Here is a 13954-nt window from a genome sequence, read left to right as displayed (position 1 = left end):
CGTGACGCTTGTCGACGAACAAACAGACCATCCCAGTGGGGGTCTCCAGCGTAAGCAACTTAATAAATAAAACATTGGAACACGTCTGCTGTTGGAAGTCACAGCTGTGTGTTATGACCCCATTATTCCACGTGCTCCATTTATTTATGTCTATTCCAATACATTACTGAAGTCCCGTTAGCCGCACTGTAGATCAGGATGCTTTCTGCTTAATCAAATGGAAGATAATCTATGGTGCCAATGACTATAAATGTGTGTGTTAAGGGGGGGGGGGGGGGGGAGTGCGTAGGGTTAAATGTTGGTGCGGAGCAAATATACTGTATGGAGTCCGTCAAACCAAAAGGTTCCTTGTGTGCTGATCCAGTCCTGTCCAGCTTGCTAATGGAGCGTATTTCCGGTATGACTGGAATATTAACTGCGCTTCAGAAATTTGGATGTTCCACTTGCATTAGTCTTTAGATACGGTTGAAATCCCCATGAGCAAGTGCCATGCTGAATTAGCTTTGATAATAGGATGCTAATACAACACACTGGACTGCTGATGCACGGCACAAAAGCTAAATGTGCTTGCTAGCTTATGTTCCCAAAGTAGAACACACTATGCCATTTCTAGAAACTTGGTGAGGCGTCTTTAACCAAGATGCCTTTGGCCACACAAAAAGCAAAAAAAAAAAGTTTGTTTGCACCAGTTTTACACTAGAGCTACAAGGTATATTTAGGTTAAAAATAATGGAAACCATATGGGGCGATTTCCCACACAGGGATTATGTCTAAGTCGTAGACATATCTTATTTTACTTTCAATGGATAATCTCAATTCAAAATGCTGTACAGTCCAGGACTAGGCTTAATCCCTGTGTGGGGAAACTGCTCCTTTGTGTTTAAAGCTATTTAAGGTCTGGCTTATGTGTTGTATGTTTTCTTCATTTTATGGACAAGAGTGTAGATAACAAATGTTACAAACTTCTGCACTGGACCTACAAAGCTATGATTGCATTATGACTTATACCCAAACCTATACTCTACTCAGATGTTTAGCACTGCGCTAACTCTTTGTCTTATGCCTGAACCACACTAAAACAATTTTAGACATAACTGCTGTACAAATTGTGCTTCTTTAATTTTAAATTTGACTTGAAATATCAAACAGGATTCTGTGTATAAATACATATACTTAAGTATGATTTTCTGTAAATTATCAACATTTATAAAACCTTCTGCAGATGGGGACTAAGGGAAAGACACTTCAGCCAGTCCATGTGATCATATTAAAGATTCATATGGAAAAGACTGTGTGGCTGACTATTGATATGTTACGCTGTTAGCAATGTTACCCAAAAGACAATTTAAAAATGTATTTAAGGTTAACAGATTTGTTTTTGCAAAAAACAATTTATTGGATTCCCAATAATAACAATAACTATTCACCAATACACACACTTTCACTACTCACAAACATACTCACAAACATACACATCCACTGAAAGAGAACAATACCCATCTCTTATCCCTCTTTACAAATATGATCTGTCATAAACCAAATAGCATCTGTCCAGTTCCTAACAGTTTTTGAAGTAGCCTTGCAAAGCTTGGCTGTAGACCGCTCCAGAATCAAAATGTCCAAAAAATACTGTAGCCATATGTTTCTTAACAGAATATAAGGCTCATAATATTGCTTTAAAATAGCCTTTATAGAGGCTGTTGAGCCTGCCATCAGGATATTCTTTTGTATTAGCTTCAAATTAAAACCAGAATCATCACACAATAACCCAAGAGCTGAACATGATCGCAGTCTGATATCTAACAGTTCTGAAATAAACTCTCTAAAAAAAACACCAAGCATTAAAAAACCACATATATAACAATTTTTATCAGCCCTGAGTTTCATCTGAAAAGCACTAAAGAAACAAATAATTTATTTTAAATATTTTTTATTATAGTTTATTGTACATAATCCTAAATGCATAAACAGCATAACATTATAATAGATGTAAAAAAAAAAAACCCTGCATGTTAACAGCTTTCCATTTGCTGGTTAGCTATATTCAGAGTGCGATTTATACAGCGACAATTGGGAGGGGGTGTAAAGAGAAATCGGTCCAAAGAGACGTCCTTTCTAACTCACCTCCTTGCTAGTAGGATCTGCGTGCACACTCTTCTCCTGACCTCCGCCTGTCTGCTGACTGTCCTCCTTTTTCTGACCTCCCTCTATTTCCCTATTACAATTACATGTAAAACTCACAATTATCAGCACTCTGTACTGAAACTATACCACGTTTCAACAGTCTTTTTTAGAACAAAAACGAATGGAATTGAATATCACGATAGTTTAAGGCATGGACATTTTACATTTCTCGTGATTTTTAACATTATAGTTAAGAAAGACATCCACCCATCAAACTATTGTTTATAATTATTTTATTTACTCATTCACTTTCAGTGTGGTCTCACACATACCACATCAGTTCTCTCGCTCTGAGGGTAACCCACATCTGACTCAACTCATCAGAAAAAGCACTCGTCTCTCAACTCTCAGAACATCAATAATTTTCCTGCTCTATGAATGAATGTATAAGTTCATTTGGGCAACAGAATCACAACTTATATCCTGAAGATCCATCCACAAAGATGCTTTCTGCTTTTTACATAGTTTATTCAAATTTGCTACATATTCAGTCTGTCTTCTGGCGTGTTAGGACAGGAGAGACACAAATCTGTTTAATAAATAAATGAAGGAATGATCTACTTCATCTACTTAAGTCAGATCTGAAGTTTTACTCTAATGCTTCAACTTTCATTCCCTGTAATGTTCCTGTAATAAGCTAACGCTATCAAAAAATAAAGATAAAAAAATGAATAAATTACTTTAAAATTAATAAATGATGTCCAGAAGCTAAATTTGAACCCCTCATTCCCAATTTAAGTCCAGTCCCCATTTCTTCTGTTGACCTGATCCTCATCCCAGCAGAGAAAACGAGGGGCTATATTTAACTCAAACTGACCATAATCTGATTAGCAGCAGTAAAAGAAACATGCAGAGGCTCCAGTTTTGGGTCAAATGCAAATGAAGCCTCAATGACAGCACTGTTCTGTGCAGAATTTCCAAAACTGTGTGATTTGTGTTTTGCGGTTTGTGTTTTCCAGGACATTAAGTCTCATTAAAGCTATGGAGGTCACCTTAGAGCAATAGATAGTAATGGATTAACTGCTAAACTTAGCCAACACTGATACATATACAGTGCATCATGCGGTTTCAGTTAATATATCAAAAGAGTTTCTTTATTCATTCATGTGTAAAAGATAATTTTTTATTTTATTTTTATTAAAAACATCACACCTGGTTTTAACCACACCAAATCTGACTGTTAACTCTGTGAAGGATTACTCTGCTGGCAAATAAAAAATATATATACTTTTTTTGTTTGTATAGTTTTTGCCGCTAGCTGATTTAAGTTGAACTTATCTGATCCTTTATGGTCAAAATAATTCTCTTTACACAAACTTTTGAATTAATAATTTATTCATTATGTTGATTCTCTGTAGTTGTAGCCGGCTGCCATACACTATTGTCCTGTACCTTCTTCGAAACAGGCTTTTAATTACTATTGTTGTAGCCCCACTAACTATTACAGGTCACACACCAAACGTAAACCTTACTAATTTTCTTGTTACTGTTGTCTTTATCACCGAGGTGCTTACTCAAAAGAGGCTTGGACAAATATCTCTGTAAAGCTGCTTTGTAGTAAAAAGTACTATACATAAATTTGTATTCCATCATATTCTATTATTGGCACACTTTTTATTTTCCATTGAAATCTGTTTTTTAATGCTATCTTGCGATATCTCAAGAAGACTGAGTTACATTTTAGAATGGAATGATTGACAGCTTTGGCTGGAGATGATCATTGGCAGGGCCTTTATCACGGCCTGTTTAATATAAGAAGTAGCTGAACTGCTGAAACATTTAACTTACCAGTCAAACTGGGTATTCAGGTGATCTGCACTGTAAAACTCAATGAAGGCAGTCTGAGACACTCTTGATCTAGGACATGTAAGTAGGTGAGCCTGGCTCAGCCTTAGTCTTTATTGATTAAAGAGTCTGACTGACAATATTTCGGAAATGGCATCCATGTGTTATAGAGTCATAATTCTGGACAAGCTCAGGAGCACCCTCTGTTGTCTGAACAAACTGGACAATGGAAAACAAATGGTACATTCAAGTGAACATTCAACATCTATGTTTTAACAGTAATAATAAGAAAGGTGAAAAGTGTGTGTGCTGTATCAGATAATGGATGGATGCTGTGTGTGTGTATGTGTGTGTGTTATAGCACATGTTGTAAATAGCTGTTAGCATAGATATATAAAGTGAAGCTCTGCATTTGGATTGTAATACTTTGCTGGGGAAGAGATAGTGTGTGTTTGTGTATGTGTGCGTGTGTGTGGTCTGTTTAGGGTTGGCGGCAGCACACCTGCGTCTCTTCTCTTGCCTAAATTCCCACGAAGCGCCAAACCCTGATTACCCACAATTCTTGGCTGCACACTACCCACAATTCTATCCTTTATACCATTTGCTGTTCCTCCCCCCAAAAGCCTGTGTGTGTGTGTGTGTGTGTGTGAAGTGAAAGATCGTTAAAAAGCGCAGAAACACCTGACGTGGTCAAAGTCAGCACGTCCTTACCCACAATGCCCTCTGATAATGACATCGCTGCCTTGTGATTAACTGTTTCTCAGCACTGCCACTCATGCAGAACATTGTTGGGGGTTGGGGGGCACAGAGTGTGTGTGTGTGTGTGTGTGTTCAGTACAAGACTAATGTAATTACATTCCACATGGTGTTACCATGACAATGAAATACACAGAAAACAACCTGAACCTGAATATCAAACACAGACCTGCACTGACTTTATTCTAGTCATTACTATTTACTCTTTATCTCTCTCTCTTCTTTGCTTTCTCTCTTGCTTTCTCAGTTTCTCTGTTTCTCTTTGCATATCTCCTGTTTTTATCCTTCTTTCTCTCTTTTTAAATATGTATCTTATTTAATTTCCTTTCCCTTTCCCCCTCTCTTTCTTTTCAACTGTTTTCCTACCTGTTTTTCTTCTTTTCATTCTCATTTTTCTGGATTTCTGTACTCTCTATTTTCTCCCTTTTGTTTCTTACTTGCTTTCTGTCTTCCTATATCCTATTCTTTTCTTCTGTTTTACTCTTTTTTCTCTCTCTCCCTCTCCCAGTTTCTTCTGCTGTGCCTTACTCTCTCTCTCTCAAACACACACACACTCTCTCTCTCTCTCTCTCTTTCCCTTCCTCCCTCTCTCTGTACTGTGATGGAGAGAGCAATATCAATCAAACGAATGCAGTGTTCAATATCATAAAACACAGAGAGAGCGAGAGAATGCGGGCGGAGGGGGGGTGGATTGTAAAAAAGTAGGTGAGGAGATGATAAGGTGTTTTGTAGCAGGGCACAAAATGATGCTGAATACAGAGGTGGGGGAAGGAGAGAGAGAGAAAGAGAGAGAGAGTAGAAGCATGATTTCCCCTGTAATCCTTTTGACAGGCACAAGCTGAGAAAAACAGTGAGAGAGAGAGAGAGAGAGAGACCTGTGTTTAAAACATTGGAGCCTGAACATGAATGACAAACTGATGGATGATTAGATTCTTCCCTGTGTGTGTGTGTGTGTGTGTGTGTGTGTGTGTGTGTGTGTGTGTGTTTGTGTGTGTGTGTGTGGTTGATTGGGATTAATACATAAGGTACAACTGCAGCTGCAGCACCAGTAAAGCACTCAGCTGAGCAGATATCACAGAAAGAGAGAAACAGAGAGAGAGAGAGAGAGAGAGAGAGAGAGAAAGAGAGAGACAGAAAGAAAGAGCGAGAGAAAGAGAGAGAGAGAGAGTCATACTATACATAGAAAGAGAGGAAGGGAGAAAAACAGAGACGTAAGTCAAATATGTATATATGTACAGTATGAATGCACAAACAACCAACTGCATATACAAAAACAGAGGAAAACAGTCATATATTTCGAAAGAGAAAGAGGGGAAGAGAGCAAGAGACAGATACTCAGAGAGGGAGAGAGAGAGAGACATATACTGTACATAGGGTATATATGTACTGTATGTATAGATAGAAACACTGCATATAGAAATAAGAGAGGAAAACAGAGAGTCATATATTTAGAAAGATAAAAGGGGGAAGAGAGAGAGAAGAGAGGAAAAAGGAGAGCAAAAGGAAGGAGGGAGGGAGAGAGTGGCACGCTTGCAGAGTGTGACAGCAGAGAGAGAGAGAGGCAGCACGCGTGTGAGCAGACGAAAGAGAGAGGAGGAGCTGAGCGGAGGAAGAGGAGAGGAGGAAGAAAGAGGTGTGAGCAGGCTCAGCAGTGCAGCACCACACGCGCACACTCACACACACTGGCTCGTGGAGCGAGGGAAGGAGAGAAGGGGTAGGATAGACGGATAGGTAGAGGAGAGGAGAGGAGAGGAGAAGAGAAGCGGTCCCTCTGCTGCGGTCATGGCAACAGCATCCCTGTACATCCGGACGTAACCCACTGCTGCTGCTGATGCTGCTGCCGCTGCTGCTTCTGTAGCTTTAGTGTGTGAACGGTGTGTGTGTGTGTGTGTCGGTGCTATGAGATCCAGAAAGCTGCATCGGGGTGTGTGTGTATGGGTGTAGGGTGTGTGGTGTGCTGAGTGTGTGTTCGCTGCAACTGATGGACAGAAGGACTCTGCAGTGAGTGTGTGATTGTGTGTGAGTGAAGGAGGAGGGGTCAGATAGGTGCATTGCTGCTGTTGGGGGTGTGTATGTGTGTGTATATGTATGAGTGTGTGTATGTGTGTGTGTGAGGGTAGCAGCAAGACAGGTGCAGTGATGCAAAGAGGAGAGAGAGAAGCTAGAAGAGAAGGAGCCATGGAGAGGGAAAGAAAGCGAGTGTGTGTATGAGACACAGTTAGAGAGTTGTGAGTGAGTGTGTGTGTGTGTGTGTATGTATGTGTGTGTGAGAGAAAGACACTGTTAAAGTGTAACCTTTGTCACTGTCAGTGGTCTGGCCGCAGAGGCCAATCCAGATAAGAAAGAAGGAGGGATTGAGGGAGAGAGAGAGAGAGAGAGAGAGTGTGTATGAGTGTGTGAGTTGTGTGTGTGTGTATGAATGACTTTGCTAGCATTAGCTCTTTTGCTATAGAAGCTGCAGTAGCACAAATTCAAGGCAATAGACAAACACACACCCAGGCACACACACGAGGCACACTCGAGCCGAGCTGGGGGTCCCTCAGGGAGTCGTTTGTGGGGTCTCAGGTCAGAGGTCAGAGCTACTGACCCCAACGTGGGTCGTCGAGGTGGTCGTTCGGCACGGAGGCACGCAGTGAAGGAGACGCTAAGAGGGCCGCCATGGGGGAGTGGACAATATTGGAGAGGCTGCTGGAGGCTGCTGTTCAGCAGCACTCCACTATGATCGGCAGGTAGGAGACGAGTGTATGCACACACACACACACACACACACACACACACACACACACACAAAAGTAGTATTAGTAAGTTGAGGATGTTGGATGCTCACTACCCCATCCTATCATCCCATCTCCAACTTTTAAATCCCAAAAGTAGAGGGTGGAGCTCCTTCATTCCGGAGAACAAAGCTCACTATGCTCTTTTTAAAGGGGACTCTATACCCTTCCAGCCTACCCCTGACATATATAGGTATAGTTCCTAAAGCTGAATGCATTAATACAAAGGAATGGCCATTAACATTTAGCATATAAGGGCTGCACGATATTGAAAAAAAAAAAAAACCTGACATTGCAATGTATGCAATGTAATTAATTTTTCTGTGAAATATATTTAAAATTTAAAAAATACAGATTTCATGGATCCGAGTGGTCCAGCATACTAAAGCACTTTGATCAGGAGATCGCCGGTTCAAATCCTGTTCATGCAGCTTGCCATCGGATACCGGAGCCATAAGAAAGAGCACATTGGCCTTGCTCTCTCTGGGTGATGTTGATCAGCACAAGGCATCTGTGAGCTGATCATCGTTATCAGAACCGATTCACTGCGCTGTGATGCCACTCAGTAATGCTGCATCAGCAGCAGTTTGAAAAGAGGCGGAGCCTGACTTCACATGTATCGGAGGAGGCGTGTTCTAGTCTTCACCCTCCTCGGGTTGGAGCATCACTGGTGATAGGGAGAGGCCTAATGAGGGAATAGTTAATTGGCCGTGTAAATTGGCGATAAAAGTGGATAAAAAAAATTGAAATAAAATTAAGAAGGATATGTTACATGACTTACAATGTGACTTATGTGCTTGCAAACATTACAGTGATTACACTGCAAAGATATTCACACATCACCAGAAAAATAGGTGCACCCAGAAGGAAGAAGAAAGTGTTGCAATGCTATTAAAAGGGAAGATAAATGTCACCAGATAAAGGGATCCAAGATAAAGGGATCATTGTCTAACATTTAAAAGGCCTGCTGTTATGTATAGCATCTGTGTCTTAAAGGCAAGCTCTTAAAACAGCCAACAGCAGTATGAGGATGTGCACTGTCCTTCTGTTGGCTGTTTTAAGAGCATGCCTTTAAGACACAGATGCTATGCCACATCCAGCTGCATCGCCAGATCAATCCCTGATTAAAAATGTGTGGGATGCTATTGAATGTGGTATCAGCACTCCACCTCTACCGCAAAATCTGCAGGAAATGTGTGAGAATATTTAAACTGCATGGAACAGAATTACTGCAGGACACCATTAGGAACCTCTACAACCAAGATGTCTGACATGTTGTATTATACATGTGTTATACATGCATTACACCTGCATTACACACTATTTCAAAATATATTGGCTAATGCTATATAGCATTGCAATTCAACACTTCTGGGTGCGATTTTTTTTTATGTTGAATGTACGTAGTATATGTATTTATTAGCACAATTATACCAAACATTACACATTTTGAAATAGGTTTGAGCTGAATGATACAATACAGTAAGTTTTTTTATTTTATTCAATGTCCACGTCTCAGTTCAACACACACATGCACACAGCTTCTGAACAATACATTCAAATCACTGGACTAAATATAGTACACATTTTAGCCCCTTTCTGCAGGACTGCAGGAAGCCACCAATTCCAACATTTAAGCTGCTTTCCTAGTGATGTTAACCCTTGTGTGGTGTTCGGGTCTGTGGGACCCGTTTTCATTTTTCATCAAATGATACTAAAAAAATATTTTTTCTAACTCAAACTCATTGGCATTGGCTCATTTTTTGTGAAAAACATATATCAAAACACATCTTCGATAAACACACACTGTACACCCCCCCCCCCCCACACACATTTATATTACATACAGTATGTTTGGCCAAGGGCTAATAACTAAACAAATTTTCTACTCATATCTTGAGTTTAATTCATTTTCTTTTACATTTTATTAAAATAACTAATAAAAAAGAGTAGCACTTTTTGAAAGAAATGTAACATAAGAAAGGTAAAGGGCAAATATTAACCATGTAAGCTGTTTATATTGCTTGCAATTTAGGTGAAGCAAGCATGTGTAAAGCATTTTAATGTAAAATTGCTTAATTTTGCTGAATTAAATACAAGTAACAAAGTAAACGAGTGACAAAAATATGAACACCACACAAGGGTTAAAGCAAATATGCCACACACACACACACTGTTAGATTTAACCAGCGTTAAATTAACACTGGTACTGTATTTGCTCTGTACCTGTATCTGTAATAAGTGTGAACGTCCTCCTCACACAAACACTATACAAACACACGTCTGTCGCTAACGTGTATATAACTTGTGTGTATATCTGTGTGTATAACTGTGTATGTGTGTGTAAGTGTGTATGTGTGTATATGTGTATGTGTGAGAAATAGAGACAGAGAAGAGAGAGACAAAGAGACACACATTATGTATATCTATAGGACATACTGTATAAGGAGGTACACTACTATAAGTGTGTTTGTATGTGTTTGAAGAAAGATGGCACTGGTGCAGTTGTGCACTTATAAGGGAGGGTGGTGTGGGCAGTGAATGCTGAACAAAACCCCCAACCCCCCAATACACACACACACACACACACACACACACACACACACACACACAGTCTTTCTCCTCTCTCTGCTCTGCTGGTTGGTTTAAGAATTAGTTAATTATAAGTAATCAATAAACTGCATTACAGGGATTAAGCGTGGGTGAGAGAGAGAGAGAGAGAGAGAGAGAGAGAGAGAGAGAGAGAGAGAGAGAGAGAGAGAGAAACAGAAGAGAATGAGAAGAAAGATTGGGACAGTATGTCCAAGACAATAAGAGAGCTAGATAGAGAGAGGTAATAAAAAGGTAAGAGAGGTTGAAATGTAGGTCTTCTTAATTGGTCAATTGATTGGAGAGTATTGTTTGTCTGCAATAGCATTGACACATACAAGCTGCAGAAAGTGTGTGTCGGAGAGAGTACTATTCTATTGGCCGCACTCCTTTACTGGGATTAGACAAGCTGTGTGACTGTATTTGCTTAAAGTTGCTAATTGCATTCATGAGAAGAAACATCCACAAACATACAGGGGTTGGACAATGAAACTGAAACACCTGTCATTTTAGTGTGGGAGGTTTCACGGCTAAAGTTCGAGCCTGGTGGCCAATCTTCATTAATTGCACAATATTGCACCAGTAAGAGCAGGGTGTGAAGGTTCAATTAGCAGGGTAAGAGCACAGTTTTGCTTAAAATATTGCAATGCACACAACATTATGGGTGACATACCAGGTGCACGCTTTGTGATGTATCAAGAGCCACGGTATCCAGGGTAATGTCAACATACCACCAAGAAGGACGAACCACATCCAGCAGGATTAACTGTGGTTGCCCAAACTCTCAACTCTCCTTTTTCAACCAGAACTGTCCGTCTGGACAATAAATGATTGTGGTCTAAAACCAGGTGTTTCAGTTTCATGTCCAACCCCTGTATATATACAGCTCTGGAAAAAATAAGAGACTAACTAAAAATTACCTCTGAACTAAAAAAAACCTCTGGAATATAATCAAGAGGAAGATGGATGATCACAAACCATCAAACCAAGCTGAACTGTTTGAATTTTTGCACCAGGAGTGGCATAAAGTTACCAAAAGCAGTGTGTAAGACAGGTGGAGGAGAACATGCCGAGATGCATGAAAACTGGGATTACAAACCAGGGTTATTCAACCAAATATTGATTTTTGAACTCTTAAAACTTTATGAATATGAACTTGTTTTCTTTGCATTATTTAAGGTCTGAAAGCTCTGCATATGTTTTGTTATTTAGCCATTTTTCATTTTCTGCAAATAAAGGCTCTAAATTACTATATTTTATTTGTAATTTGGAAGACATGCTGCCAGTAGTTTATAAAATAAAACAACAATGTTCATTGTATTCAAACATAAATCTATAAATAGCAAAATCAGAGAAACTGTTTCGGAAAATGAAGTGGTTTCTTAATTTTTTTCCAGAGCTGTATTTGTATGTGTGTGAGAGAAAGAGAGCAAGAGAGAGAGAGAGAGAGAGAGAGAGAGAGAGAGGTGGCTGTGTAAGCATCACTCTGAAGAATCATTACACTGTACTCCAGGTATTTCAAAGCAAGGACATTATGTGTCCTCTTTCTGTGTGTATTTGTGTGTGCGCGCGTGTTTGTGTGTGTGTGTATGTGTGTGTTTTCATCAAAATGCCAAAGCCGGTGCGTATGTATTCCTTTAGAAATAAGTCTGGACATCTTAATTGCATAATGGCAGCGTGTCTCTGTGAGAGAGACAGAGAAGCACCATGTTAATGTCATTTCCCATTTAGCAATGTAGCATAACCACATGCTAATGACAACATAATGACACCGTAATGATGCTGGACACGCATACACACAGGCAGATAGCGGCAGGCTAATCTACTAAAGACGTCCCTGGATGATAAAGCCTAATCCAGAGAATTCTGGTACAAAATAAAGGCAAATGTCTAACTATTCCTCTAAGTGAGACTTTATTAATACCTGCATTAGCAGCGATGTAATTGTGGAAGGCGCATTACATAGAAGTAGGATTGGGAAGCAGTTTAAAGCAGATTTTAAGCATGATGGTAACAGAGCACAGTATCAAAAGCAGTCACAAATCTCTATAATGAATAAGTTTGAGTTGTTTCAACTAAAATCAAGTCAAATTAAGCTCCATCCAAATCTTCCCATAGCTCCTGGACTGAGTGTAGGTGTATTTTCTTTCCACAGTCATTTTGAATCTGATTGCATGGACAATCCTAACCAGACACAGCAAGTCACGATCATTACCCCCATGACCATGACACACTCAATAGAGAAACTGAATATCTTATTAATCTGGCATCCACTAACAGGCCTTATTCCAACTCATTCCAGTCATTTACGTGGCCTTTTCATGAACATGCTAGTGTTCAGCTTCACTCACAAACAAGATAACATCTCACAACTTATACAGGTGTGCATCCCAAACTATCCTCCTAGGTAACACCTCATAATTAATGTGCATATTACTACGCCTGCTATACATTTCTGTTATGATAGTTTTTGTTTGACACACTGTAGAGATGATTGTGTGTTTCCCAGATTTCTACAGCTGTAGCTGATCTCTATTCAGTAGACTGCTTCTTGACTGTAGGTCATGTTACACTATAGAAGATACTCAAGGTTTCAATCGTAAAAATGTTGGATATGTTTGAAAATGTCTGAGGGCCACTGATCATCTCAGGAGCTGGACTGGGAGGTTTTGAATTAGAATTGACTCATTGCTGATTTCACACATCAGATTATCTGTGCTACGAATGCTTCCAATTCAGCTCCTGACTGTGAAATCCGTGCCGTCTGGAAAATTTGTCGAAATAGCAAAATCAGTCTTTTGAAGCGGAGAGAATATTTTGCTATTTAGCTGAAAGGCATAACTTACTCTTGACAGAGATATTCTTTTCCTTTTTGCTTTACCAACGAAATTCTTTTGCAAATTTTCTTTTAGAGAATGCTCCGCTCGAGCCATGGGGGCACTATTACACTTTATTATTACACTGAAACATCGTGAAAAGGTGAACAGCATATCACAACCACACACAAACCAACTTGATTAGAAACGGACATGGTAGGTGTGGTGATCTACACGGTGAGTTAAAAGATCCTACCCGAGCATGTTCACGTTCTCCGAGCCCCCCCAGCCCACCCCATTAATTCATTATACATTATACTCACTCATTATGAGCCCAATCTTGATTTAAACCTGACATTTTTTCTAAGAGACCTTTTTAACCACAATTTCTGAGTTGTTTTAATGAGCTTAATCTGTGCAACACAGAAGAAGTACAAGACAAAACCTTTAAAAACTGTTTATTAACAATGGAACTCCAAAGTGTAATGCAGATATGGAGAGGAGGAGCTGACGTGATTTGTTACTTTGCTCTATTGTCATTATCAACCCATAGCTTTATATCAAATAAAACATAGCATTAAAAAAATGTAGGTCTAACACACAGACAGTTTTCTTTGGTCCAAGGAAAGGGGTGGGAAATGGTTTGAGTTGGGAATTGGGTCGAGCTGAAGTAGAGAATCTAAACTGTAATGTAATCATTGCCATTATTTTTTAATGTAACTAACGAATAGCAGTTACAGTTTTTGTATTCTGCTTACATAACACTGTTAGATGTATTCTGTTACTACCCAGCCCTGAATATCGTTTTTGTCTTTTTACTTTTTTTATTCTGGGAATACTTTCATCCAGTGTTCGTGTTCATGTACTGATCTCTTAAAAACATATCACTGCATGTGTAGTCACATGACTCTGCCCTGTCTAGTCTGTGACATGGAAGCACCATATCGAGTGCTATCGAGTAAAAAGTTGCAAGAGTGTGTCAGGCTTTAGATGCTAACCAAATTTCTAATGCTTGTTACCTACATTAGCCTCATAGATCCAGACCAAAAC

The 13954-nt window shown here is 39.5% G+C and overlaps 1 protein-coding gene across 1 annotated transcript in view; it reads left to right on the top strand.

Annotated features, from left to right (window-relative positions):
- The first annotated feature begins 6283 nt into the window (after positions 1-6283).
- Positions 6284-13954, top strand: part of gjd1a (gap junction protein delta 1a) — a 32728-nt gene continuing 25057 nt past the window's right edge. Inside the window, exon 1 of the mRNA XM_007261003.4 lies at positions 6284-7454. Coding sequence (XP_007261065.1) covers positions 7384-7454 — 71 coding nt within the window. The 5' untranslated portion in view covers positions 6284-7383. The remainder of the gene's footprint in view (positions 7455-13954) is intronic.

The sequence above is a fragment of the Astyanax mexicanus genome, chromosome 1 (genome assembly GCF_023375975.1).
Source record: "Astyanax mexicanus isolate ESR-SI-001 chromosome 1, AstMex3_surface, whole genome shotgun sequence".
NCBI lineage: Eukaryota > Metazoa > Chordata > Actinopteri > Characiformes > Acestrorhamphidae > Astyanax > Astyanax mexicanus.
Note: the sequence above shows the minus strand (reverse complement) of the source record. Positions and strands in the feature narration are given on the sequence as shown.